At 41.9% G+C, this 27,081-nt stretch overlaps 2 protein-coding genes across 2 annotated transcripts; both read left to right on the top strand.

The window, feature by feature from the left end:
• Nucleotides 1-6,077: 6,077 nt before the first annotated feature.
• Nucleotides 6,078-7,073, top strand: LOC113060276 (uncharacterized; the record flags this gene model as incomplete). Its single annotated transcript, XM_026229169.1, has 1 exon — nt 6,078-7,073. A coding segment is annotated over one exon (996 nt), but the record flags the coding sequence as incomplete, so codon positions are not given.
• A 6,060-nt stretch (nt 7,074-13,133) lies between these two features.
• Nucleotides 13,134-15,398, top strand: LOC113060436 (vitelline membrane outer layer protein 1-like). The gene is made up of 4 exons (XM_026229351.1): nt 13,134-13,412; nt 13,856-13,983; nt 14,128-14,241; nt 14,894-15,398. Exons 1-4 carry the CDS (start codon nt 13,206-13,208, stop codon nt 15,072-15,074), a joined length of 630 nt encoding a protein of 209 aa, XP_026085136.1. The 5' UTR covers nt 13,134-13,205; the 3' UTR covers nt 15,075-15,398.
• Nucleotides 15,399-27,081: the final 11,683 nt, after the last annotated feature.

Below are 27,081 nucleotides of genomic sequence, written 5' to 3'. Positions count from 1 at the left end.
TCTCTCAGGTAAATCACAGTGTAAGCTTCACAGTGAACATTACTCTCATCAGCTTAGTCCATATCAACAACAAAAATATATCTTGACTCCATATAGTGGTTATTTTGAAAAAATCCAAGGTATTTTGAGCAGTAGGATTATAAAAAAATGTGCTAATATAAAATTAAATTAAGTAGCCTATATAAAATTGCAAACATCTATCTTACAGTACTTTTTTACTTAAGTACATTAAAAAATTAGTACTTTTGTACTTTCACTTGAGTAAAATTGAAAAAGGAGTACTTTTACTTTTACTGGAGTAATACTTTACCATATGTATCTGTACTTTTACTCAAGTACTTGATTTGTGTACTTCGTCCACCACTGCCTGCGCAACTCCAATGAATGTAGCCAACGGTCCTAAGAATTAAGGTTGACATCCTATGGACGTCAGGCAAGGGAGTGTGCACTTCTGATGTGATCTGCATTCATCCTTCTTTGTTGTCAAGAAAGCATTTCTTGTGACTATTTTATGTTTAATATGAGTCTTGAAGACAATATTCATGAACATTTATGTTAAACAAGATTATATTTGATAGTTTTAGTTTTGATAAATGTTAGCCAGACTTTGCATAGATACATGTGAACATACATTAAAATACAGTCTACATGCTGTTTATTTATTTCTTTTGTAGTTTCACTCTGTCGGTAATAGAAGGATAGATCAAAATAAGGACATCACACCTGTCAGTTGTTGAGGAGTTTATCTATCTGCATAGCTGTATTTGAGTCTAACAGTGAGGGCAGAACACTGTGCAATGATGGACCGGATCTTCAAGATCAGAAGGAGCTGGATGAAATATTCATAAAGATATCAGTCCACAAAACTTTGATTTGTGATGCAGCCTGGAACTAAACCACACCATGCTGGTGCCGTCTAGTCAGAGGAGAAGTGGGCCCCCAACTGAGCCTGGCTTCTCCCAAGGTTTTTCCTCCTTTTCTGTCACCGATGGAGCTATAGCTGTCGCCATTGGCTGGCTTAGATGGGAACACCTGATATAATCCATTATTATTAAGTTGACTGCATAGACTCTATTGAACGAGAACTGAACTGAACTTGAGTTGTATAATTGCATCAGTGTTTTTTCCAGAACTTCTTTATAGATTAATTAAACTCATTTCATAATTTATGGACTTTACACAATTACTGAACCTACCTAAATGAACAATGAACTAATTTCAATTGAATGACTGCATGTATATTTAGAGAAACTTTACAAAAGAATTTAAATCAGTTTGCATCAATTAATTACTATTTTCTTGTTTACAGTGGTATAATATAAAAAAGTAATAATACTTCATTACAGTACTTAAGCAGTTAACTTAAAAAAAAAAAAAAAAAAAAAAAAAAAAAAAAAAAAAACATGAGCTAACATGAACCATGAACCACTTGACATGATCAGATGTTTGATTGAATGCAGTATCAGTCGCTGTAAAGTAAATGTCTTATCAGTTCATGCATTTCCTTGGAGTGAACAGTGAACTCTACAGAAACACTACACTGTAAAATATTTAATTGTATTATATTTAGACTTTCACAATATTTAACTGTGTTTTTTTACAGTAAAATACTGTTTTTATTGTTTTACTGTAATATCACAGTAATGCGGATTCGCTCACTGACTATTAACTATCTGCTGTGATATGACAGCAAAGTACTGTAAAAATACCTATTCAGCTGAGAACGAAGGCGCCATCTTCAGTCTGGCTACTTTACAAGTATGCTCTCTCTTCAAAAAAAATATTCTTCCAACAAAATAGTAATGCAATCGTTTAACCTATTTGAAATTATTTCATAACGTTCCAACAGCGAAAATTCCGTACTTTAATAAGTCTGACATAATATGCTCTCTTTGATCCAGCTCACAACGACACGACACGACACAACGCAGGAATTTTCTCTTGGCACTGACGATCTGACTATCTGATGTATAAAGGTAAGTTACGAGGTAAATAAAAAGTGCATATAGTTAAAACAAAAATGCATCTAAGCAGTTATTTATGCGATGTTAGAGATCTGGCAGCTAGCAGTTAGCGTTTCATAGTGGTGGTTGAAAATCCCTGACATTGGCATGAAAGCAGCCGAAAAATGACCTTAAAAACTTAGAAAGTGCTTTACAGCAGTTGTTTATGATGAATTATGTTTTTGTTACTAAGTTTTGTTAAAGGACGGCTTGCAATTTTTTTTAATGATCCTATGTTTTTTGCAATTATTTTAAGTGAATGTAATCGAAAATTATTAAGTCTTTGGAGAGAGGTGAATAATCTTGAACAAATTTTTTGTTGAAAGAAAAAATAGGCTAGTCTCTAGTGCATGGCTAACTTTACAAAGTTTGAACTTGAAGAATGGGCGGGATGTCCCAGGGTAGCTCGCTTGACACGGTCATCCATTTTGCATTATCACTGTGAACTTAGAAGACGATGCACACGAGAAGTTCTGCTGAGATATTATTTACCGTGTTGACTTTATCTTTACTTCAGTTATTGCTTCAGAGGTAAAATGTACTATTTCTGTCGTTGTACTTTTATCATTTGCATTTTAAAATTGTATTCTTTCTTGTAGACTTTCGTATCTGAGTGAAAAAAAAGTGCGTCATCATCCATTTTGAATAGCTATAACGTTAGCTAATTCCTGTGAATTTCAATTCAAAGACAACGCACATGCCACGAAAATATCATTTTTGAGAGATTCTTGACTGTAACTTTACTTCGGTTGCACTTCATAGGTAAATAGACTAAGGGGCCGTTCACATATCGCGCCTAAAAACGCGTGGAAAACGCTCGGGCAGAAGCGCTCCTGAAGCGTCTGCGTTTTCTAACGCCTGTTTCACATATAATCCGTCTGCAGTCCGTGTGCGTTACGTATACATATACAGCTATGAACAGCTGTTCCTTCATCTTGGCTGAGTTTCAAACGGGAAAGGATGAAGCAACCGCATCGCTTGCATTATGAGCGCGCATGCCGCGCGCCTACATTGGAAATAACGAACTTGCGCGCTCAGAAGACGCGATATGTGAATGGCCCCTAATCCGTCTTTGTACTTTTATTATTTGTGTTTTAAGAATGTGTTTATTCTCCCCTTCGATCTTCATATAGGATATCTGGAAAAAATGGACATACTTTTTAGAACCACAAGATGCCATCGTGCTCGAGGCTGACGTAAGTTTTGTTCCTCTTCAGGAACTCGAGCTGCGTCAAAAGCGCTTTGGGGAACGCGCCCTGTGTGCGCGACTCTGAATATCGTGTGAAATCAGACCAATGGAAGAGCGTGACGTCACCGGCGGAGTGACGTAAGCGACCAGGAAGCTATAAAAGCACGTGCCACGCAGCTGGCGTCAGCTTCGCGTCTCTCAGCAAGCGCTCTGTGTGTGAATGTCAAACTGTTTGTCTGTGAGTCTTATTTACTGTTGTCTGTCCAGTTTAAGAGCTCCTAGACAATGCCCAAAAGCAAGGCGAAAGTGAAATATTCTGGCGATTCCAAATCGCGTTATAGGCTGTGTGTTCCTCCCAGCCCCAGATATATAACGGGTGGGGATACACAGCCTTTGCGTGGTTTGCCTGGGTTCGAAGCACGCTGAGTCGGCTCTCGAGGGGGCCGACTGCCCGCACTGTGAGCGTATGTCGGTGCGGCTGCTTCGTTCCCGGAGGGCCCTCTTCGAGGAGGGGGCCTTCGCCAGCGTTCCCCGCGGTGCTGGTCCTGCTTCTGCTGAGGCAGAACGGCGGCTGCACTCGTGGGGTTCGCAAGTGGATCTGGTGGAGGGAATGGAGACGGGCCAGTCCCTATCTCCTTCCACTTCTGCCAGATCCGGCACTCAATCCCTAGAGTCGGAAGCACGCTCAGCGGTTCCTTCCACTCAGGGAGAGGGGTCGACGCTCCGCCTCTCTTCCTCCGAGGAGGTTGATGTGGAGTCGCTCGACAGGGATTTGCCACCCCACTCGCCGCAGTATGAGGAGCTCTTGGAGGTGGTTACTCGCGCGGTGGCCAAGTTAAACATCGATTGGCCCGCCGAGAAAGCAGCTAAACCGCAGAGAAGCAAGCTTGATGAACGCTTCCTGCGCGCGAGTCAGCCACCTCCCAGCCGGGGCCTGCCATTCTTTCCCGACCTGCACGAAGAGATCTCCAGGTCGTGGAAACGCCCATTCTCGGCCTGCCTCAACATCCCCTCGTCAGACTACTATGGGAACGTAGTGGGGATGGGAGAGCGCGGTTATAGAGCGAAGCCCCGGGTGGAACAGACGCTCGCGAGCTATCTGTCCCCCGGTGCGGCGTCGTCTCAAAAGGCCCCGGCGTTGCCCTCAAAGCCACTAAGAGCAACATCGGCTTTGGTGGGCAAAGGGTATGCGGCAGCAGGTCAGGCTGGTGCGTGTCTGCACACTATGGCGGTGTAACAGGCGTACCAAGCCGATCTGCTCAAGGAGCTAGACGAGGGAGAGGAGATCAAGTCCCATGACATTTCAGAACTAAGAAGGACCGCTGATCTCTCCCTCTGCGCCACCAAGGAGACCGCTCGAGCGATTGGGCGGTCCATGGCAGCTATGGTGGCCGCGGAGAGGCACTTATGGTTGACCCTGTCCGATATGAAAGAGCGGGACAGGGTCTGCCTCATGGACGCCCCGATCCAGCCGACTGGCCTGTTCGGCGACGCAGTCAATTCTGTGGTCGACAGGTTTCAGGAGGCCCGCAAGCAAGCGGCGGCGTTCCATAAGTTCCTCCCTCGTCGCTCCCTTGGGGCATCTGGGCGGGAGATGCCCCAGCCGCTCCCTAGCTCCTCGTACCGCGAGGCCCAGAAACAAAGCATCGCCTCTCGTGCTCCTCCGCACTGGGAACGAGAGTCTCGACGACGCTCTCGGCCGAGGACTTCCCAGCCCAAACAAGATCTTAGGGCGGTCATTGAAGCTAAGAAGTCCTCGGCCAAGAAACCCTGACGCCAACAACCCAGGGTTTCAGAGGGCAGCCTCTGCTGGGGTAGAGCGGTACACACCGCAGTACACGGTGTCCGTCTCCCCTCAGCGCCCTCTGGGGGCCGGTCTGCCAACCCTGCCAGTGTTCCAGGGCGCTGCAGGTCCCAGCGGGCATCGCTCTCAGTATCTTCCGCCCGTGTGCGTAGCGGGGCTGAGACGCTCGCCGCCCCGGCGGGGGCCTCTTACACCAGTGATCAGTCTCGAGAGACTGATTCCCTTAGTAGATTATTTAGCAGCGTGGAAACTACTGCCAAATGTATCTCGATGGGTCCTGCACACAGTAGAAAAAGGCTACCGCATTCAGTTCGGCTCCGTGCCGCCAGTATTCAACGGGGTCGTTCAGACAATAGTCGGCCTCAGGCAGGGTCTGGTTATGGAACAGGAAGTGAAAACCCTATTAGAGAAGGAGGCCATCGAGGTGGTCCCTCCTCAAAACAGGGAGTCCATATTTTACAGCCGGTATTTCATAGTTCCGAAGAAGGATGGGGGGCTGCGTCCGATTATAGACTTGAGGGTCTTAAATCGTTCAGTTATGAGACTAAAATTCAGAATGCTCACAATCAAGCAAGTTGTAGCGCAGATCAGGTCAGAGGACTGGTTTGTCACAATAGATCTCAAAGACGCATATTTTCACATATCCATCCTTCCACATCACAGGAAGTTTCTGAGGTTCGCTTTCGGGGGCGAAGCTTACCAATATCGAGTACTTCCCTTCGGCCTTACACTCTCACCCCGCACGTTCACAAAATGTGTAGACGCGGCTCTGGTCCCCCTGCGCATGCAGGGCATCCGCATTCTCAACTATATCGACGATTGGTTGATCTTAGCTCAGTAAGAGCAGGCTGCGGTTCGGCATTGAGATGTCGTCCTCGCACATATGGGGGAGCTGGGTTTGAGACTGAACGCCAAGAAGAGTGTGCTTTCTCCGGTTCAGAGAACCACCTATCTAGGCGTAGTATGGGATTCGACCACGATGCAGGCACGATTGTCCCCTGCTCGTATCGAGTCGATCCGCATCTCAGTCGAGAGAGTCGAAGAAGGCCAGTCACTCACTGTCAAACAATTTCAGAGATTGTTGGGTCTGATGGCAGCTGCGTCCAACGTGATACCTCTTGGCCTGCTGTACATGAGGCCCCTGCAGTGGTGGCTCAAGACCAAGGGATTTTCCCCGAGGGGCAATCTACTTCGCACTATCAAGGTCACGCGGCGTTGCCTACGTGCCTTAGATGTGTGGAAGAAACCTTGGGTCTTGAAACAGGGCCCGGTGTTGGGAGCTCTTTGTCACCGTGTAACGCTAGCGACAGATGCATCCCTCACTGGTTGGGGTGCAGTCATGAGTGGCCACCCTGCCCGTGGTCTGTGGAGCGATCGCCATCGAACATGGCATATCAATTGTCTAGAAATGCTAGCAGTTTTTCGTGCACTGAAGCACTTCCTCCCAGACCTAAGGGGTCACCATGTGTTGGTGCGCACCGACAACACATCGGTGGTCTCCTATATCAACCACCAGGGAGGTCTGCGTTCGCGCCCTTTGTACAAGCTGGCGCACCAGATCCTGGTGTGGTCCCAGAGCAAACTCCTCTCATTAAGAGCAGTATATATTCCTGGGAAACAAAATGTGGGAGCAGACATAATGTCGAGGCAGGGGCCGAGGCCCGGGGAATGGAAACTTCACCCACAAGTAGTGAAGCAGATATGGAGAATATTTGGCAGGGCTCAAGTAGACCTATTTGCATCTCAAGAGACGTCTCAATGCCCCCTTTGGTTCTCTCTAGTTCATCCAGCTCCTCTGGGACTGGACGCTATGGTACAGACCTGGCCGAGGCTTCGTCTGTACGCATTTCCCCCTATTGCTCTGCTCCCGGGAGTTCTGGCGAGAGTGCGCCGGGACGGGGTCCATCTGTTGTTAGTAGCCCCGTTCTGGCCGGGCCGAGTATGGTTCTCAGATCTAGTCTCGCTCCTCGACGGCTCTCCGTGGGAGATACCGATCAGGACAGACCTTCTCTCGCAGGCGCAGGGTACGATAATTCACCCTCGCCTGGAGTTGTGGAAGCTGTGGGTGTGGCCCCTGAGGGGGCACAACTTTTAGCAGCCGGTCTCTCAACCGAGGTTGTTGAGACCCTTCTCCAATCCAGAGCTCCCTCAACGAGGAAACTGTACGCCCTGAGGTGGAAACTCTTCACCTCATGGTGCAGAGACCACCAGTTAGACCCAGCAAACTGCCCGATTGGTACAGTTCTGGAGTTTCTACAGGCTAGGCTCTCTGCAGGGTTGACCCACTCCACGTTGAAGGTTTACGTGGCGGCTATTGCGGCCTACCACGCCCTTCTCGATGGCCAGTCTTTGGGAAGACACCCCCTAGTTACATGTTTCCTCCGCGGTGCGCTGAGGCTGAAACCTCCAGTACGGTCCCGTATTCCCCCGTGGGACTTGGTTGTGGTGTTAGAGGCAATGTGCAGACCCCCATTTGAACCTATTCAAGATATCTCAGACAGACATCTCACACTTAAAACCTCCAGAGAGTAGGAGACCTTCAGGCCCTCTCTGTGGCCCCTACTTATCTTGAATTTGCACCAGGCATGACTAAAGCGTTCATATACCCTCGAGCGGGATATGTTCCTAAGGTTCCCTCTGTTACACCACAACCTGTCGTACTGCAGGCCTTCTGTCCTCCTCCCTTTTGGGAGCCCGACCAGGCGAAGCTAAATTGTATGTGTCCAGTTAGAGCGCTGGACGCATACGTCCACAGAGCTGCCCTGTGGAGAAAGACCGATCAATTGCTCGTATGCTACGGTCCCCCCAAGAGGGGTTTTCCTGCTTCTAAGCAGACTATCAGTCGTTGGATAGTTGAGGCTATCAACGCTTCCTATGAGTCCTCTGGTCGTCCCCCGCTGTCAGGAGGCAAGGTTCACTCTACTCAGGGAATGGCGGCCTCCAAGGCCTTCTTAGCAGGTGTATCCATACTGGACATCTGCAACGCTGCGGGATGGTCCACGCCCTCCACGTTTGTCAAATTCTATGGCCTAGACATGACAGGCACTCCAGGCGCTTCAGTCCTCCTGACCTAAGCTGTGCTCTTCGGATACACACTAGGCAGGGGTTTGGTAGTCTGGCGGCGTTGGTACTCGTTCCCCAAAGCGCTTTTGACACAGCTCGAGTTCCTGAAGAGGAACGTCTCTAGGTTACGTATGTAACCCTAGTTCCTCGAGGGATCGAGACGCTGCGTCTCGGAGCCATACCCCCGGCACCCCTGCCGGCGCTTGCTGGTACTCGAAGCTGACGCCAGCTGCGTGGCACGTGCTTTTATAGCTTCCTGGTCGCTTACGTCACTCCGCCGGTGACGTCACGCTCTTCCATTGGTCTGATTTCACACGATATTCAGAGTCGCGCACGCTGGGCGCGTTCCCCAAAGCGCTTTTGACGCAGCGTCTCGTTCCCTCAAGGAACTAGGGTTACATACGTAACCTAGAGACGTTTTGCAAACACTTTTTCAATTATTGGTAAAAGTTTTCTTTTAATGTATATTCAGTAAAGTTGTTACTGAATATAAGGTTTAAAGTCAAAGGCAGTGTACTTTGCACCCCGTTGCATCTATAAAAATGTTTTCTGTATAAACTTACTTTACAGTCATCTGCCACAGCTGCCTAAGTCCAAAGGATGACCATTGCCGAGCACACCTCGCTTGATTGTCCAAGGTAATGTCTAACGTAAGGCCCTATGAAATCAGCTTTTTTTCCCCCAAATTAGTTTTTTTCCGTTTTAGTTTTCATTGATTCCATATTTATGGTTTAATTTCAGGTCATCCAATATTTCTGAGTTTCTTTATGCAGCGCTTTCTTCCAGGACCTTTACGTGCTTTTCCCAAGCCACTGAAGTGACGTCGACGTCTGGGTTAGCAGTAGCATGAGCCGTCAGGCAAGTGTTATTTAAATAAACTACTGATGTACTTTCAAACTTTCAAAAGCCTTGTTTTATGATTACATACTATTTGTACTACTGTAGAAGTTTGGCATCATTCTGGGCATTATTAGTGGGGTAATTTACCAGATACAGGATCCATTAGCGCCTGCACTAAGCCATCCGGCTGATATCTCTAAATAAGCTCTAACTTTAATAATGTTCAACCAAGGGTAAAAAGGCTTCTGGGGGGTATTTGGCTCGAGGTCATGGTGCAAAGGAGCCTAGGTTGATTTTACTCCGAACCCTCCCTTTAAGACCTTTATCGGCCGATACCGAGTACCAATCTGATACCAGTGTTAAATTGTTAATGTATTGTATTTTCACTGTGATGAAGAGACAGACTTCACTTGAACATTGCATCCCTAGGCAAAACACGGTGAACAGATTAGGTACAGACGTTCCTATTACCATTCCATGTCTGAAAAAATCTCACTCCATTATTAAAATGAATAGCAAAATATGTTCAGAAATGTAAATGCCATAAAGTAAACTCAAAATTCATCAACAGCATATTATAAACAATGTAAACAGTACTTATTAAAGGAACAGTTCACCCAAAACTTTTTAATTTGCTGATAATTTATAGTTTATTTCTTCATCAGAACAGAATTCAAGATTTTTAGGGTTTCTTTTTGGGCTAAAGTGAATGGAGCTTCCAATGATGGAATGACAATCCAAAAATAAATTATCAACAAATATCAGCAAATTTTAATTTTTAAGTTAACCATTTCTTTGAGGACTGCACATTATTACAAACTGCGGTAACACTTTAGAATAAGGTTTCATTAGTTAATGTTAGTTAATGTATTAATTAACATGAACAAACAATGAATAATACATTTATTACTGTATTTATTCATCTTCGTTAATGTTAGTTAATGAAAATACAGTTATTCATTGTTAGTTCATGGTAATTCACAGTGCATTAACTAATGTTAACAAGCACAACTTTTGATTTAAATAATGCATTAGTAAATGTTGAAATTAACATGAACTAAGACTTATAAATGCTGTAGAAGGATTGTTCTTGTTAGTTCATGTTAACGAAAGTAGTTAACTAACATTAACTAATGGAACCTTATTCTAAAGTGTTACCCAAACTGCTCTGAAACCACTCAAACCTGGTGGATGTGCAACAGTTTTCACTTTCAAACGTGCAATTGCATGTCTTTAAACTGTCTTTTTTTAAGTTATATTAATAATCTTTTAATATTAATATTAATAAACTTTTTTTAATAATCCCATTTCACTGTATATCGTGACTGCTGTCTTTCCGTCCATAAAATTAAGACTGTTTTTAAAACACATTGTGTAAGAGGTGCTCATTCCTATTTCTGGATATCTACCTTCCTGCAGAGTTCAGTTTGATCCAACAAAAGGTAGATATCCAGCTACAGGAATGAGCACCTCTTACCCTAAGGTGTTTAGCTTGTGCTGTTGTGGTCAGAGTTGTAGTCAAATAGGAAATTAGAAAAACTAAATGGATTATTGAAAAATAATCAGTGTAAAATATATTCTAATGTTAGACTGTATTTTCAAATATATAACAAAAATAGGGAATCAGACTTTGAAATGTTTTTTTTTTTTTTTTTTTTTTTTTTTGTGGTCTTAGGTGCTTCCTGGGCATCAACCCTGATACAGGATCTAAGTCCAAGAAGAAGCAGGGAGGCATCAATCAGCAAGTTTGTTCTCTGCTGCGCAAACTTGTGGATTTTGAATGGATGACAACATAATTAGATTTTGTGTTAAAGAAAAACTCCGGTAAATTTTAACATTGAGCTAATTTTTTGGTAAATCTGGAGTGCTGTCAGTACAGAGAACTACACTTGTTATCCTCTTTTTAATATTTGCACCCTGTTGACTTCAATGGGACAATGTTTAAACCTGCTTTTAGCCTCTTAACATCCTTGATTAGCCGTGTTTCCACTATCGAGCTAAGACCGGGCGTGCCAGTGCGTGCCAGGACCAGTCGCGTTTCCACTGTCACTTCCGTGGCTTGATCGTGCCTCGCCGGGGCTTCCTCGGGGCCAACGGCCAGGGTTTTTTGGCCCGACAAAAACCTTGGGCCACTTTAGTAAATCAGTTGAGCTCAAAACTCACTTTCAGTCAGCAGCGAATGTTTGAAATAACTTGATTGATGTTTGGTTTGTGATCGTGCATGTTCCAGTGACTTATTTCTTAGTTTTCTGATAAATTCTCTTTGATGTTGAAATTTTGAGGTTGCATGACGTTGTTCTGAGAGGCGTGTAAAGGGCGTGTTTTAGTGACCTGCAGCGGTGCTTCAAGCTCCACTTTGGAAACCCTGCGCTATTCTGGCCTCGGTGCTACTGGCCCGGGGCTATGAGCCCCACCCGGCCCGCTTTAAGCCCTGGCTCGCACTGGCCCGACAGTGGAAATGCGGCTCTTGATGTGTCATCACAAGTGCACAGCCAATGAGAGTGATTCCTTCAGAGTGAACACGAGTGAATCTGACTGAAGTAAATGTGAAAAATATGAATAAAAATGAAGTTTTTGTTTAGTATATGTTTAGTTACCTATGATCACGCACGTGAACTTGACAATCGACTACTTTGGACTTAAACCGAAAACAGGATGTAAATACAGGTATGAGCGCTGGCCGAAATAACTTAATTTTAATTCAGATTTTTCACATCTACTGCAGTCAGATTCACTCGTGTTCACTCTGAAGGAATCACTCACATTGGCTGTGCACTTGAAATGACACATCAAGGATGTTAAGAGGGTAAAAGCAGGTTTAAAATATTGCCCCATTGAAGTCAACAGGGTGCAAATTTTAAAAAGAGGATAACAAGTGTAGGCAACACTGATTTTTGTCATTGTTCTCTGTACTGACAGCACTCCAAATTTACTAAAAAATTAGCTCAATGTTTACATTGAGCGGAGTTCTCCTTTAAGTATGTACTCGCATGAAACCTGTGTGTTGGGGCTCGGGTTGTCATGTTATTTGTTTGATGGTATTACTTTTTTCATTTGCTCTGGTCATTGTTGGCTCTCTCCGTTTTTACTTGCCATATCGCCACTGAATATGTTGGACTGCCTTTCTGGTCAAGACCTTCACTTCTACCTATTGTTTTGGTATTTACCTCTAGCTGTGTTTTTTGAATGCCATCTTGTTGCCGACTCTTGCCCGCTGTTATGCAATGACTCTTGCAACATTTGTTATGATATTGCTGTATCAATTTTATTGAAAATAAAATCAATTGTGGAAACTATTGTTTAATCTTTTTTTTTACTACTTGTATGTCATCATATTGCATTACTGTATTAAATTGTAAGTTTACAGTTAATTACTGGCTACTAATTGCATTACTTTTACAGCTGAAACACAATAAATTACTGTTCAAGTTACAACTGATAACTATATTTATACAGTTATGCACTGTGAAATTACAGTAATGATGTGAAATCAATAACTGTGAAATGACTGTACACAACTGTGATTTTACTGTAATTTACATTACATTTTTTTTTTTTTACTGTAAATTACTGTGAAAGTAATGCAATTAGTAGTAGTAGTTTTTACAGTGTACATTAAATTTGAGTGTAATACTGTCAACCCTGTTAACTATAAACTCGATTACCTTTCTGGGTGCATATTTATATCACAAACACTTAAAAATAAAGGTTATAGGTTTGCATTTATGGTTCCATAACGAAACTTTAACATCCATGAAATATTTCCATTGAATAAACATTTTGTTGCTTAAAGGTCTGATTTTTGCTTTACGTAATCTATTTTTCTTTTATAACCTTGCATAAGATATATAAAAAATTCATATTTATGAAATATTTATTTCTTCACGCAAAGCATCAGATGAGTTGAGAAGACTGTTAACTTTCTTATTTCTTATTCTAATTAAATATATATTATATATAATTTTTCTTATATCTTAAGATACTTTTGACTTACTGTCACTTGTGTAACTTCCTTTCATTGTGTGCACATCATGGTCACACCTAGACAAAATGAGAACTAGATCTTGGACACACTGGTACACACATATGCTCGTACACACATCTTAACTGTAGTTATATTTCTTAATATCCATATAGGGTCATGTTTGACCTCTGAGTACTTTGATTGGATGTCCAGCGCTTCCTGGATGTTGTTGTATAATCTGTGTTGTATAAATATGACCCATTTCCCTTAAGCTGTCTGTGTCTTCTTGATCAATTAATTCCTTTCATCAGTATTTGAATTGACCAGGCCAGTGCTGCAACAATGCGTCACTTTATCTCCATGGTGTTTTCACTGCTAGTCATTACTGGGCTGCAGGTGAGCGCTCAGTCTGGAGTGAGACGTCCTGAGCGGAGCATCAACAGACATTACAGATCAGAGCTGACTGTGTCGAATGGAAGGGTATGGGGGTCATGGGGTCACAAGGAAATGTGTCCAATGGGAATGTACGCCGCAGGCTTTAGTTTAAAGGTAAGCTAAGAATTGACTTCATTACAGCTTAAAGGTTAAAAGAAGGTTCAAACCCTTAGAATAAACAAATTCTGTAGTTGCTGTAAGTAATTAAATTCCAGGTATTTTTAAGGAAACTGCACCTAATCAAGTTTTGTGACTGCTTAATTTTAAAGAAACATGAAGTTAAAAATGACTATGGATTGGGTTAGACCATGCACATTCATGGACCTATTCCTGAAGGCACACCAACAGTAAATGTTTTTGAACACACATGATTCAGCTCGTCAGCTCTTTAGCAGAGACTCTTAAGACCTAAAACAGATAGGGATAAGGGCCAAATAAAGGAGACATCCAAAATGTGTAATGATGCTGTATCAGGAATACTGGATGTCAGAGTTAAGATGACCCCTTTCCTCTTTCAAATTGATCTTAGTGTTGTTTATTTTTGTTTTGTTTTTAAGGTGGAAGATCCTATTGGTGATGGGGATGATACTGCGCTCAACGGGATTCGGCTTCACTGTGTTTATACGGCTAATGGCGTAGCAAGCTCATATACCAACTACGCCTCAGTTGGGTCAGATGTAGGCAGGTAAGGGGCTCAGTCTAAAGAGTAACGATGTAGCAGGTTTGTGGTTATTAAGAGCTGTTATGTTAAGAAGAATCAGTTTCTTCAGAAGCTAGATAAATGAATGTTATTAAAAATAATATTTTTTTATTTTTGTTTTTTCTTTAGCTGGGGTGTTTGGAGAGATATCAAATGGTGTCCTTCTGGATTCTTGACTGCTTTTCAGCTGAAAGTTGAAAAGCCTCAAGGAAGCGGTGATGACACAGCCGCGAACAACATCCAGTGAGCATCAGCTTTTGTGCTATGCTGAAAATCCTTTATCCTGATTTGGTCAAAAATGCTTTTAATTGTATATATTGCATTTAAAACATGTATTTTGTTATCAGTGTTGGGCTTGTTACCTCAAAATCTAATGTATTACTCCTTTTAAAACTAATATTAATTAATTACTTTTTACTTTCTAGCAAAGTTAATGTTATACACTATTAGTTACATTACCTTTCCTCCACACCCCACAAAAGTTGTAACTGTGTATCTTCCCCACAAACTTCTACTAAAGATTTCAAATCAGTAGGGGTCGAGGAATCAAAAGTAACTGAGTAACTAACTGTTTTATGAATGGTAACTGTAATATTATAACTGAAATCTTATTATTAATTAGTCACAACTAGTTACTGTAAAAAGTTATATTATTACAGTAGCTAGTTACTAGTAACTAGTTACTGCCCAACAGTAAAATCTCTGTAATAATAATAATAATAATAATAATAATAATAATAAATAAAGAAACTTTTTTTTTTTTTTCACTTAAGTTAACTCAACAGGACTCTGGTCAAATGACAAGTTCCAAGCGTTTATTTTGCCTTGTTTTGTTAGTATTGATTGAAAAAAAACATATTTTATCATAATGTTGCCACATGCAAATTTCTTCCAGGTTCAAATGCAGTTCAGGTTCTTACCTGCTGGGTGAAGGCACAAAATGGGGCGATTGGGGTGGCTGGAGCCAAACATGTCTGGGAAAAGGAATTTGTGGTATCAAGACAAGGGTTGAATTGCCACAAGGAAGAGGAGACGACACCGCTCTCAATGACGTGCGCATGTTCTGCTGCAATTAAGCTGAAGCAATCGCAATCAAGCACTCGGATCTTAGAGCTGTCTGGAAGACCTCCGTGTATTTGTGCTGGTAAAAATGGTTTTGTCCCATAAACCATGTCTTACAACAGAGTTCAGGACCTTAACACAAAGCAAAGGTCGACTGAACATCATCTCATTTATTACATGGCAATGTAAAGTGTGTTTTATCAGTTCAAGCATTTCAGATCCACAATCTCCATTCTGTACATTAACTGTAAAACTGTCAAACCGGTTACATGGCATTTTTTTGAGGGCATAATTGTATCCTAACATCTATTAAAATATATATTTAGCTTGAAATTACATCACTGTTTGTCTGTCGATTGATGTGCTTCTTCGTTGACCTGACTGAAATCATTAACGATTGGATATTTCTTTGCATCTCATTTTTATTATTATTTTTTATTTTATTTCTTATGATTGACTAATCAAATGCTTTGTGAAGAATAGGCTTTTGAAAGGAGCTTTTGGTAACACTTTTTTATGAAGCCCGTATTTATAATACATTATGAGGGTATCCTTAAGCAATTACAATGAATGCATAATGTATTATAAAAAAACATAAAGTATGTTGTTTCATCTCATGAATATTCATAAGAACAGTTTTAATATATTATAATATTTTCTTATTTGTGGTTATAGTTTTTAAGAGTATGATGATTTATAACACAATGAACACGTTGCATCCACTTTTACAATGGATGATATTTCCCATAGGTATGATGAATTATAAGTCTCATAGCTTGCCATTTTTCTGATGTTACTTAAAGTGGTAAAAGACCACTTATAAGTAGTAATAATAATATTAATAATAAAAGAAAATTCTCTCCAAAAGCCATAAAATCAGATATCAGATCAGATGAATGTGTAATATGACACATTTGCTTTGGACTATTTTTATTGTAATATCAGTTTGATTATTTTGATGGCATCCTTTCGACAGCTGTTGATATGTAACTCTGCAACTACATGTCAACTAGCAGTTATTGAACTATTAGATTATAAGTGTCTTTGCAAGTACGCATACTAGATTCTACCATTCTTGAGCATACTAGTACTCTAATGAAAGTTAGTTGGCATGTAGTTGCAAAATCGCTTATATTCGATTGATTAAGTGTACCATCAAAATAAAATGTAACCATATAAAAAATGTCATTTTTTTAGTATTAAGTGTCACGTATGAGACGGGTCCTTCCACACACTACTCATTATCCCCGATCACAATCACCGGACCTTTGATTTGCTGCACCTGTCGCACCTCTCTGTGTTCATCTTCAGTTCTCTCTTCACAGCAGTTCAGTCAGTGTACTGTTTGAGTAAATGAATTACTGGTTTTATTATATTATATTATATATTATTATATTGGTTTGTTTTAACTCAGAGGAAGTGTCAGCCACATTAAAAAAGTTAACAGCTTAAGTCATTTGTCGATTAATGTGTATTGGAGATGCAAACCGTTTAAAACGATTCAGCTCGATTTGGTGAACTGGTTCAAAAAGATCCGGTTACATCAAATGATTCGTTTGCGAACCGAATATCAAAAACAGCTTTGTTTTGAACTTTCTCACAACAGACACAGAAGAGAAGACAATGCTGAATAAAGTCATAGTTTTTGCAATTTTTGGACCAAAATGTATTTTCGATGTTTCAAAAAATTCTAACTGACCCTCTGATGTCACATGGACTACTTTGATGATGTTTTTCTTACCTTTCTGGACATGGACATTAGACTGTACACACAGTTTCAATGGAGGGACTGAGAGCTCTCCGACTAATAATTTTTTAAGTTTTAAAATTGCTTGTTTATTCTTGTTATTGTTTTTCTTCATTATTATTTTACTTTCTTTTATGTGAATGTAGCAGGGTAATGTATTTGCCCAGATATGATTGGTTGACATCATGCCAGCCTGGGAACCTATCAGTGTTCCTACTCCATCATTGGTTAAAACAGTTTAAATCCAATGAACCTATCAGTGTTGGGATTGATCCTATTAAAAAGAAAATGGTTTGATTTACTCAAGATGCATCATCCTGGGTACTAGATCATTGTGGAAAGGATAAGGTTTGTTGCATCTCCCTGTTGGTGTTGCAAGTAGGTCTTTTTCAGGTTAGTTTCCCAATTCTGAGAAGAGGATTTGCTTTTTATAAAGGGGTTTTATTGTTGTCTTTTTTTCAATCTGCATGCTAGCAGCCGTGGTCTCGTGTGGTAAGCAACCATGCGTTTTGCTACATTGGAATTCTCTCTCGCAGGTGTAACTACACTTCCAGGGGTTTCCAGTACCTTGGTTCAAGATGAATGTACATCAGTATGACTGCACTGCTGCTTTGGTTTTAGTGTTTGTTGTGTAACCATTTAACTGTTGTGATATGAATGTCTTAGTTTATACCAGTTAATTATGTGATTTTAAGAGTTGGATCTTTTAAAGTGGGGGGTTTAATACTTTCAGTGTCCACTTGGGGTAGTGTGGTGTTTGGCCAATTGTATTCCTTTCACAATTGAGTGGTTTGTGGTATGATGTGAGGTGATAATCCAAAAGGCCCCTGCTGGTTATTTTTCTCTTCCTGGTCATTTTGTAACTGGTAGACTTGTGTATTAGGCATGTTTTATATTGTATCCAAAAAAAACTAATGTTTGAACCATTACAGGTGTGTGTGTAAATAAATTGCAAGTGTTTTATACTCTCTGTCTCCATGCTCACCCTGGCTGTTGGCCACGAACCTGTGTGCCCTTTCGTAGGGCTGTTATGTCCTGGTATATACTGGGTGGTGTAGTCGATGTATATCCACTTTTGGTGGGTCGGCTCCCCTACCTGACTGCTTCTTGCCACATAAAGCACTTTGATTTACCATTGTGTACAAAATGTGCTATATAAATAAACTTGCCTTGCCTAAAATATCTTAAACTGTGCTCCTAAAATAAACGGAGGTCTCACTGGTTTGGAACGACATGATGGTGAGTTATTAATTACATAATTTTGATTATTGGGTGAACTAACCCTTTAACCCCTTACTAGTAACCCCCCTTTTTTGGCATGGAGACCGAAATTACATACCCAAAATAAAAAGGTTTCTGCTCATGATTCTTTCTCACTAGATACATAATCAACCTTTGTTCACAAAGCTGACACTTTAAAGTTTACTGTTCAGGAATCAGAATCACTCAGACTGTTATGATAATAGAGATATATAAGCTCAAAAATACAAATATTAAAAACATATGTTTTAAATATATTTTAAAAATGTTGATGTAGGAAATGAGTTTGAAAACACAGTGTAGCTAAGGCCACAAGTCTTCCAAAACTTCATAAAAAAATTCATAATCGAATCTGTAAAACTGTGAATTTTATTAAATATTTTCTAAGGCCATGTCGTGTGTTTTTAGAGAAGGCAAATCAGATTGATTTATGGCCCTTGTCATCTCTGTAAGATCTCACATGTAAACACTGCTGTTTATTTTGTATGTGTGTTGGCTTCGCAAAACTCCCCATTCATGATTGTATTGTTCTCACCAAACGAGTCTTTCATGCCTCCGACAGGTATGACACATTATCCGCATTATTCTTTTATCGTTATTCTTTTGTTTTTATTCCACCTTTATTAGCCATGATTGTGGTTTTTCAGGCTTTACAAAGCAACAAAGCAGCGATCTCACTTCAGTCTCTCTTTGCATTTAGCCCTTATTTATCAAAAGTCTTACTATAAAAATACAACAAAACATTTTCTTACGACCTTACGTGAATTATTGAGACAAAAATGCATTATGAAGAAGAAAAGCACCTGCTATTAGTAGCATAGGAGCTAACGTTAGCATCAAGCTACATCAGACAATTTATGAAATTATTAGTACACTTTTACTCAAAACTCACTTTAAACCCCGATCGAGTGTTTATAATAACTTCCTTTAGCGATCAGGGGTGGAATTTGGTCGTTTACTGTTTATTTTTTTTTTTATAAAAACGCCCCAGATCTCAAAAAAATTCTCATAACAAGCTTTACTATCGTAATCGCGGGTTTATTATTCAGATATTTCGTGTGTACAGAGATGTTTCGGTGTTGTTTTGGCCAGATAACTACCAGGAAGTGCCCAGGAAGCATTTGACACGATGTGGCGGTGTCCAGATATGACACTCTGAGATTGACATTGGGAAGGACCAATCAGAGTCTGAGTCACACACAGCACGAGCTGACAACATAGCAAACACATACACAGATTGCTGGGAGAGGCTGTTTATCATCTGATCGCGTAAATCCGTGGAAAATGAATAGAAATGATGATTCTGTCTGAAGAAATATGAAGTAAACATCAGTAAATATATCCATATATCTCCGCAGATATGCATATTTGGTCTATAAATCCTTATTGATGCTGTTCAGTGAGTCTATGTGAACACAAATAAACCGCTGCTGACGTGACTGAATATGAGTGAGTGGTGAATTTCTATTCAAAATGTGTCATAATACGGATTTATTATATTGCACTCCTGACATAAATCACTAAATATCTGTCACTGCAACAATGTTTTATCAAAATATTGGTCAAATATCGAAGCTAGAGTCTTTAAACTTTCAATTGATGCACAGTTTGTCCAGATGAAGTAAGACAGTGATGTTTAACGTGCTGTGAAAGTGAAACAATAATAAACTGGGGCCGTCGGCGATGTTTGCACGTAAAGGGGTTAACTAATGCACAGATAATCATGAGTTCCTCTTCAGGAACTCGAGCTGCGTCAAGCGCTTTGGGGAAAAGTCTTTGGCAAGATCAACTCTGAATAGTGTGTGTGCAATCTGTTCAATGGAAAGGCTAAACGTCACTGGCGGGGTGACGTAGCGACCAAGAAGCTATAAAGGCACCTGACTTCAGCTTCGCGTCTTTTTCATGTCTAAAGTCTGTCTTGTGAGTCTTATTTATTGTTGTCTGTCCCAATAAACAACATAATGCCTAAGAGCAATGGAAAGACACAACATTTGAAAGCCGATTCCAGATTGCGCTATAGATTGTTTGTTCCTCCCTGCCCACGCTACATCACGGGTGGCGATACAAACAGTCAATGCGTGGTTTGCGTGGATTGAAGAACACTGAGTCGGCTCTCGAGGGAGATGCAGACGCTTCGATCCCGGAGGGCTCTCTTCGAGGTGGGAGCCTTCACCAGCGTTCCTCGTGATACCGGTCCCGCTTTTCACAGAGGCGGAGTGGCGCCAGCATTCGTTGGGTTCGCAGATCGATCTAATGGAGAGAATGGAGACGGGCACGTCCTTATCTCCTACCTTACCATTCAGATCTGCCCGATTCCTGGGTTCGGAAGCCTGAGCTTCAGTTCTTCCCCCTGAGCATCAGGCTTAACACTCCGCCTTTCTTTCTCCGAGGAGATTGACACGGAGGGCGTCGGTGAGCTTGTAGTTGCACAAACATAAAGTTGCATAAACCCCAATATACAATAAACAGTTAATGCATAACATTATATGAACAGCTATTTAATCTCCGAGGGGATTAATATTCTGCGTACAAACAGAGCGGGACCAGAAGCTGAAGCAATGCTCTGGGCCAGCGACTTCTCAGCCTAATCCGAATCTGATGGAGCCGTACTTCAGGCTGGGAGGTCCACGGCCAAAAAGTAATGACGCATTTCAGTCACGACTACAGAGGGCGGCCCCTACTGGGGTAGAGTGGTGTCAACCTCATTAAACGGTGCCCGTCTCACCTAGGTGCCTGTCTCACCTCAGTACCCTCGGGAGGTGGGTCTGCCAACCCTGCCAGAGTTTCAGGACCCTGCAGCTTCCAGCGAGCACTGCTCTCAGTTATTACCGCCTGTGAGCGTAGCAGAGCTGAGATGTTTGCCGCCCCTTCGGGGTCCTCTTACACCAGAGGTCACTCTCGAGAGACTGATTCCCTAATTACATAAGTTAGCAGCGTGGAAACTACTGCCAAATGTATCTCAATGGGTCCTGCACACGGTAGAAAGAGGCTATTGCATTCAGTTCGACCATTCACCGACGACATTAAATGGGGTTACACCGACAGTAGTCGGGCCCCAGGAGGCTCTGGTGATGGAAAAAGAGGTGAATACCCTATTAAGGAAGGCGGCCATCGAGGTGGTCCCTCCTCTAGACAGGGAGTCCGGGTTTTACAGCTGGTATTTAATAGTTCCAAAGAAGGATAGGGGGGTTGCGTCTGATCTTAGACTTACATCATCTAAACCTCTCATTTATGTAACTGAAGTTCAAAATGCTCACTGTCAAACAGGTTGTAGCTCAAATCAGATCTGAGGACTGGTTTGTCACAATAGATCTCAAAGACGCATACTTCCACATATCCATCCATCCACAACACAGGAAGTCTCTGAGGTTCGCTTTCGGGGGCAAAGCCTACCAATATTGAGTACTTCCCTTCGGCCTTGCACTCTCACCCCACACGTTCACGAAATGTGTAGATGCGGCTCTAGTATCCCTCTTTTAAGTATTCTTATTACTATTAAGAATACTTATCCTTTACCACTCATGTCTTCAGCTTTCGAGAGGTTGCAGGGAGCATCTATTTTTACAAAATGGGATTTACGTAATGCTTATCATTTGGTCTGCATCAGGAAGGGGGATGAATGGAAAACCGTCTTTAACCCTTTCGAGTCGATTAACGCATATATGCGTTTTGAGTCATTTTCTCCTGATAACCCCAATCTGTAAAGGGTGTAGTTTTTTTGGGATACAGACATAATAACAAAAAACCTTTGTGCACTTATAAAATTAAGATAACAAACAAGGTGCGCTGTCTGCAGACTTTGTCTGAGCTGATCGTCATGTACAAACACGTCATTAAAATGAACTGTAACTCCGTGAATTCTCAACGAAGAGACATGAAAGAGATATCTATAGAAAGCCTGACATGTCTACCTTTAAACTAAACAAGTGCTGCCAAAAACAAATATTCTGAGATAAAGTAATCCATATGAAAATAACGCGATGTACATTTTTCACTTCTACATTCATTATATCTAATGTGACCACGCCCCCGCACTTAACGCGCTATTCAGATTCAAACTGAAGTGCGCGGCTTGAATACACCCACACAGAAGAAAAAGCAGCCAGACTGTTCAAGTTTTTATTTTATTTTACTGTTTGCTTTGCGATGAGAGGAATTTCCCCATGACAAAAACTGAAAAATATTCTCCGCTCTTTTCAACATTAATAATAATAAAAATAATGATGATAATAATAAGTGTTTTTTTTTTTTTAGATAGAAAATAAGATTGTTAAAAGGATTGTGTGATTGGAGTAAGGATGCCAAAAAAAATTGTTTGAAAGTAAGATTTGATTGTTCCTAATAAACTGTTTAACTGCTCCCCCAAGTGGATATTAAATTATGTTGTGGGATAATTAAATATATTCTTAATAAACTACAAACATAAAATTATATACTTTTATTTTGTTCTCACATTCTTTCTTGTAACTCCTCACTCACAGTGGCAAAACTGAATGAGAGGCTCATTATGCAGCTCATTATGCAGGCCTTTGTCTTCTCTGGTGTAAATCACAATGATATTCATGATAGTTGACGCCTACTCACATATGACTTTTACCAACAAAAAGTGTCTTAGAAAATTTAAATCAATATATTGTTTTCTGTGAGTCAGTAAACAAGATTATTTTCACATAATTTAGAAAGAAAAATTCTAGGCTACAAGCTCCAGTTCTCAACAGTCCCGGGAACCAATGTTATGTATGTGTTTTATGGCCTTATTCAAGTGATTTAACATTTTTAGTTTTTCACTAACCATGCATAACATTTTTTTTTTCTCAAAAATACAATCATGTACATGCATGCATTTCACATATTATTATAGCCCAGTTTGTGCTGATTACAGTGAGGTTAGACTTTACCCATTTAGATATTTATAATAAACTGAAAAAGCACAAATATCAGGGCATGACAAAACTTCTCAAGGCCCCAAAAATACCCTTAGTCTCCAGAGGGTTAACACCCCTAGAGGGCACTTTGAGTACTTGGTGATGCCGTTAAGGATCTCCAACTCGCCCGGGATTTTCCAAGCACTCATGAATGACGTGTTGAGAGATATGGTAGATCAGTTTATATATGTCTACCTAGATGACATACTGATTTTTTCTTCATCTCTCCAGGAACACGTTCAACATGTGGAGGTTACTAGAGAATGGGCTTTTTGTCAAGGCGGAGAAATGCGTATTCCATGCACAGTCTGTTCCCTTCTTAGGGTATATCGTTTCGTCCGAGGGAATACGTATGGACCCTGACAAAGTTAAGGCTGTGATAGATTGGCCATCTCCAGACTCTCGTAAGGCCCTACAGCGGTTTCTGGGGTTCGCCAATTTCTATCGACGTTTCATCCGTAATTTCAGCCAACTAGCCTCACCTCTGACAGCCTTGACCTCCCCCAGTACTCCGTTCAGGTGCTCGGATTTAGCTGAGGCTGCGTTTACTAACCTCAAGAACCGATTCCTTTCGGCTCCCATCCTTGTGGCCCCTGATCCCACACGACAGTTTGTGGTGGAGGTCGATGCGTCAGAGGTGGGGGTAGGAGCAGTGTTGTCCCAATGTGTTGCTTCGGACGATAAGGTACACCCTTGCACGTTTTTTTCACATCGACTATCTCCTGCCGAACTTAATTATGACATTGGCAATAGAGAGTTGTTTGCGGCCAAATTAGCGTTAGAGGAGTGGCGCCACTGGTTGGAGGATTCAGGGGTTCCCTTTATTGTTTGGACCGATAAGAATTTAGAATACATCAGAACTGCCAAAAGACTCAATTCCAGACAGGCTCGGTGGGCACTTTTTTCCGGTCGTTTTGAATTTACCCTATCGTACCGCCCGGGTTCCAAAGACGTCAAACCCGATTCTTTTTTCACGTCTTTTTGATCCCTCCGCCCATCCCGTTACTCCCGAGTGTATTTTCCCTGAGAAATTAGTGGTCTCAGCACTTGTATGGGAGGTCGAGTCGAAGGTCAAGACAGCCTTAGAAGGGGTAACTCCCTTCGGCCTTGCACTCTCACCCCACACGTTCACGAAATGTGTAGATGCGGCTCTAGTATCCCTCTGTATGCAGGACATCCGCATTCTGAACTATATCGACGATCTCATCGTTCCCCAAAGCGCTTGACGCAGCTCGAGTTCCTGAAGAGGAACGTCTCTAGGTTACGAATGTAACCCTAGTTCAGGGATCCTCAAATCTGGACCTCGAGATCCACTTTCCCACCGAGTTTGGCTCTAATCTTAATCAAACACACCTGAGCATGCTAATCAATGTCTATGGGATCATTAGAAAATCACAGGCAGGTGGTTTTGATCAGGGTTGGAGCCAAACTCTGCAGTGCATTGGATCTCCAGGGCAAGATTTGAGGAAGGGGGCCCTAGTTCCTCGAAGGAACGAGACGCTGCATCGCAGAGCCATACTCCCGGCACCCCTGTCGGCGCTTGCTTCCCTAATCGAAGCTGAAGTGAGCTGCGTGTCATGTGCCTTTATAGCTTCCTGGTCGCTACGTCACCCCGCCCGTGACATCACGCCTTTCCATTGAACAGATTGCACACAATATTCAGAGTTGAAGGCGTTTCCCCAAAGCACTTGACACAGCGTCTCGTTCCTTCGAGGAACTAGGGTTACATTCGTAACCTAGAGACTTACTAAGAACTATATCATTCATTTATGATTACTACATCAGCAACTAATAAAGAGTCTATCTGAATAATACACTCAAAAAATTACTCGTTAAACTTCCTTAATTGAATTAAGGACAGTGGTTCCACACAACCAAATTGTGTTTTGATAACATTAATGGAATTTTTGGAATATATGCAAGCTCCTTGTGTTGTGACAACACAACTGAATGAGGTAGAACCTATGTGAAATAGTAATGTCCAACCAAATCAATTTATTCACTTTGCTTTAACTTAAACCGGTTAAGTTAACTCAACATGTTTTGGTTTATTACAATCTAGCCAATTTTGTTTCACTCTATCAAAACAAGGAGGTTTTGTTTCAAATTACTCATTTAAATTATGGACAGTGGTTCCACACAATTAGTTCTAGTTACTTTAAATATTTTGTATTTAAAGTTACACCCTTCAACAAAGCATTTTTTGTGTGATTTGTCTTGTAATGAGTCAAAAGACAAGATGTCACAAAGGATCAAAGTGTATTTGTTAAACTAGCAATAAATAATTACACACAGTTAAATACAGTTGATGATACATATATCAGTCCCAGCAACATGGTTTTGCAGACTGTAAACTGCTAGGTCCTGAAGAACTGTATCCTTTAAAACTGTCACGGTTGGTAAACCGTGATCTCGGGGTGTTTACACTTTGTGGTGACTTCTGTGTGTTACGCGTCTGCACTGATAAGTTGTGGGCGTCTCCGTTAATTGTATCAGCAACAGCTGCCACTCATTACTCACCCACTATATAATGGCTTGTCTCACATCTTGTGTTTGTGAGATCGTTGTTTCATGTTCGATGTGGTTCCCCTGTCCGTTTGGCTCTTAGTGTTGTTTGCTTTTGGATGTCTGTGTTTCCCCAGAACCTCATCCACTCTCCGCACGTTCACTCAGCCACGGACCCTTACCTTCGGCTCTATTCCCCGCAGTTCCGGTGCCACTCTCTCCTGCTGCCTACACGCCGACGTCATCCGGATTTCTCACCTTCTCTCCGTCATCAACTGGATTCCTCACCTCTTCACTCTCTCCACGGATAATCGTTGTCTCATCTTCATGTTTGTTTGTGTACTCAGATTATGTCTTCCCATTAAAATTGTTAACTCGCATTTGCTTTCAGACTGTCCTTTCACCCACCGTCACATAACGATCTCACCACCATGGAAGCAGTGAGCACCAATACCCTCACCGACTTCATGCACCACAGTGGTCAACGCATGGATCAGCAGCAGGACAGCATCTCTAACACCGGGCGTGCTATCCGAGCGCTGGTGGCACAGGTGTCAGAGCTCACCCAGCGGATCCATCAGCTCAAATCTCCTATTTCGCCCACCGCACCGCCTGTGCCGTCCATCCCCCGGGAGGTTCCCCAGGACCACTTCCGGCCAGAGCCACAACTTCTGGCGGAGGTCCCAAGGACTGTGTTTGTACTGTGGAGGCTCTAATCATAACATCAACTCATGCCCGGTTAAAAGAGCCAGCCCGGTAGTAAATTTGAGGCTACTATCGGGTGGGATCTCCGCTGAGAAGTCCTCATCTACATCATCGACCCACCTTCCGGTGAAACTGCAGTGGAAGAATCAACATCATGCGTGTCTTCTGGACTCCGGAGCCGAAGGTAATTTCATGGATTCTACACTTGCACATCACCTGAACATTCCTGTCCTTCCTGTGTCTCTCCCCATCCATGTCACTGCACTCAACGGCCAGGAACTGCCTCACGTTACGCACCATACAGAACCCATCACACTGATCACGTCTGGGAACCATCAAGAAACCATATCCTTTTTTTCATGGACTCCCCTGTTGCTCCCATTGTTTTAGGTCACCCCTGGTTGTCCAAACATAATCCACGAGTGGAATGGGGTTCTAACACTGTCACATTGTGGAGTGAGAGTTGTCATGATTCTTGTCTGGTTTCTGCTTGTCCTGTTGTTCCTGTTTCTATCTTTCAGAAGGAGACCATGGTTTTGCCAAACGTGCCCGTTGAGTATCTGGACCTGAAGGAAGTGTTCAGTAAGTCCCGTGCTGCTTCTCTTCCTCCGCATCGTCCCTATGACTGAGCCATAGACTTAGTGTCAGGTAAGTCTCCGCCTAAGGGCAAGTTATACTCACTTTCTATTCCTGAGAGGGAGGCCATGGAGAAATATATTTCTGATTCCTTAGCCTCTGGGTTCATCCGTCCTTCCTCTTCTCCAGCGGGAGCGGGTTTCTTTTTGTGGATAAGAAGGATGGTTCGCTGTGACCTTGCATTGATTACCGAGAGTGGAACAAAATTACTATTAAGAATACTTATCCTTTACCACTCATGTC

Source organism: Carassius auratus, chromosome 42, assembly GCF_003368295.1.
Source record: "Carassius auratus strain Wakin chromosome 42, ASM336829v1, whole genome shotgun sequence".
Classification (NCBI taxonomy): domain Eukaryota; kingdom Metazoa; phylum Chordata; class Actinopteri; order Cypriniformes; family Cyprinidae; genus Carassius; species Carassius auratus.
Note: the sequence above shows the minus strand (reverse complement) of the source record. Positions and strands in the feature narration are given on the sequence as shown.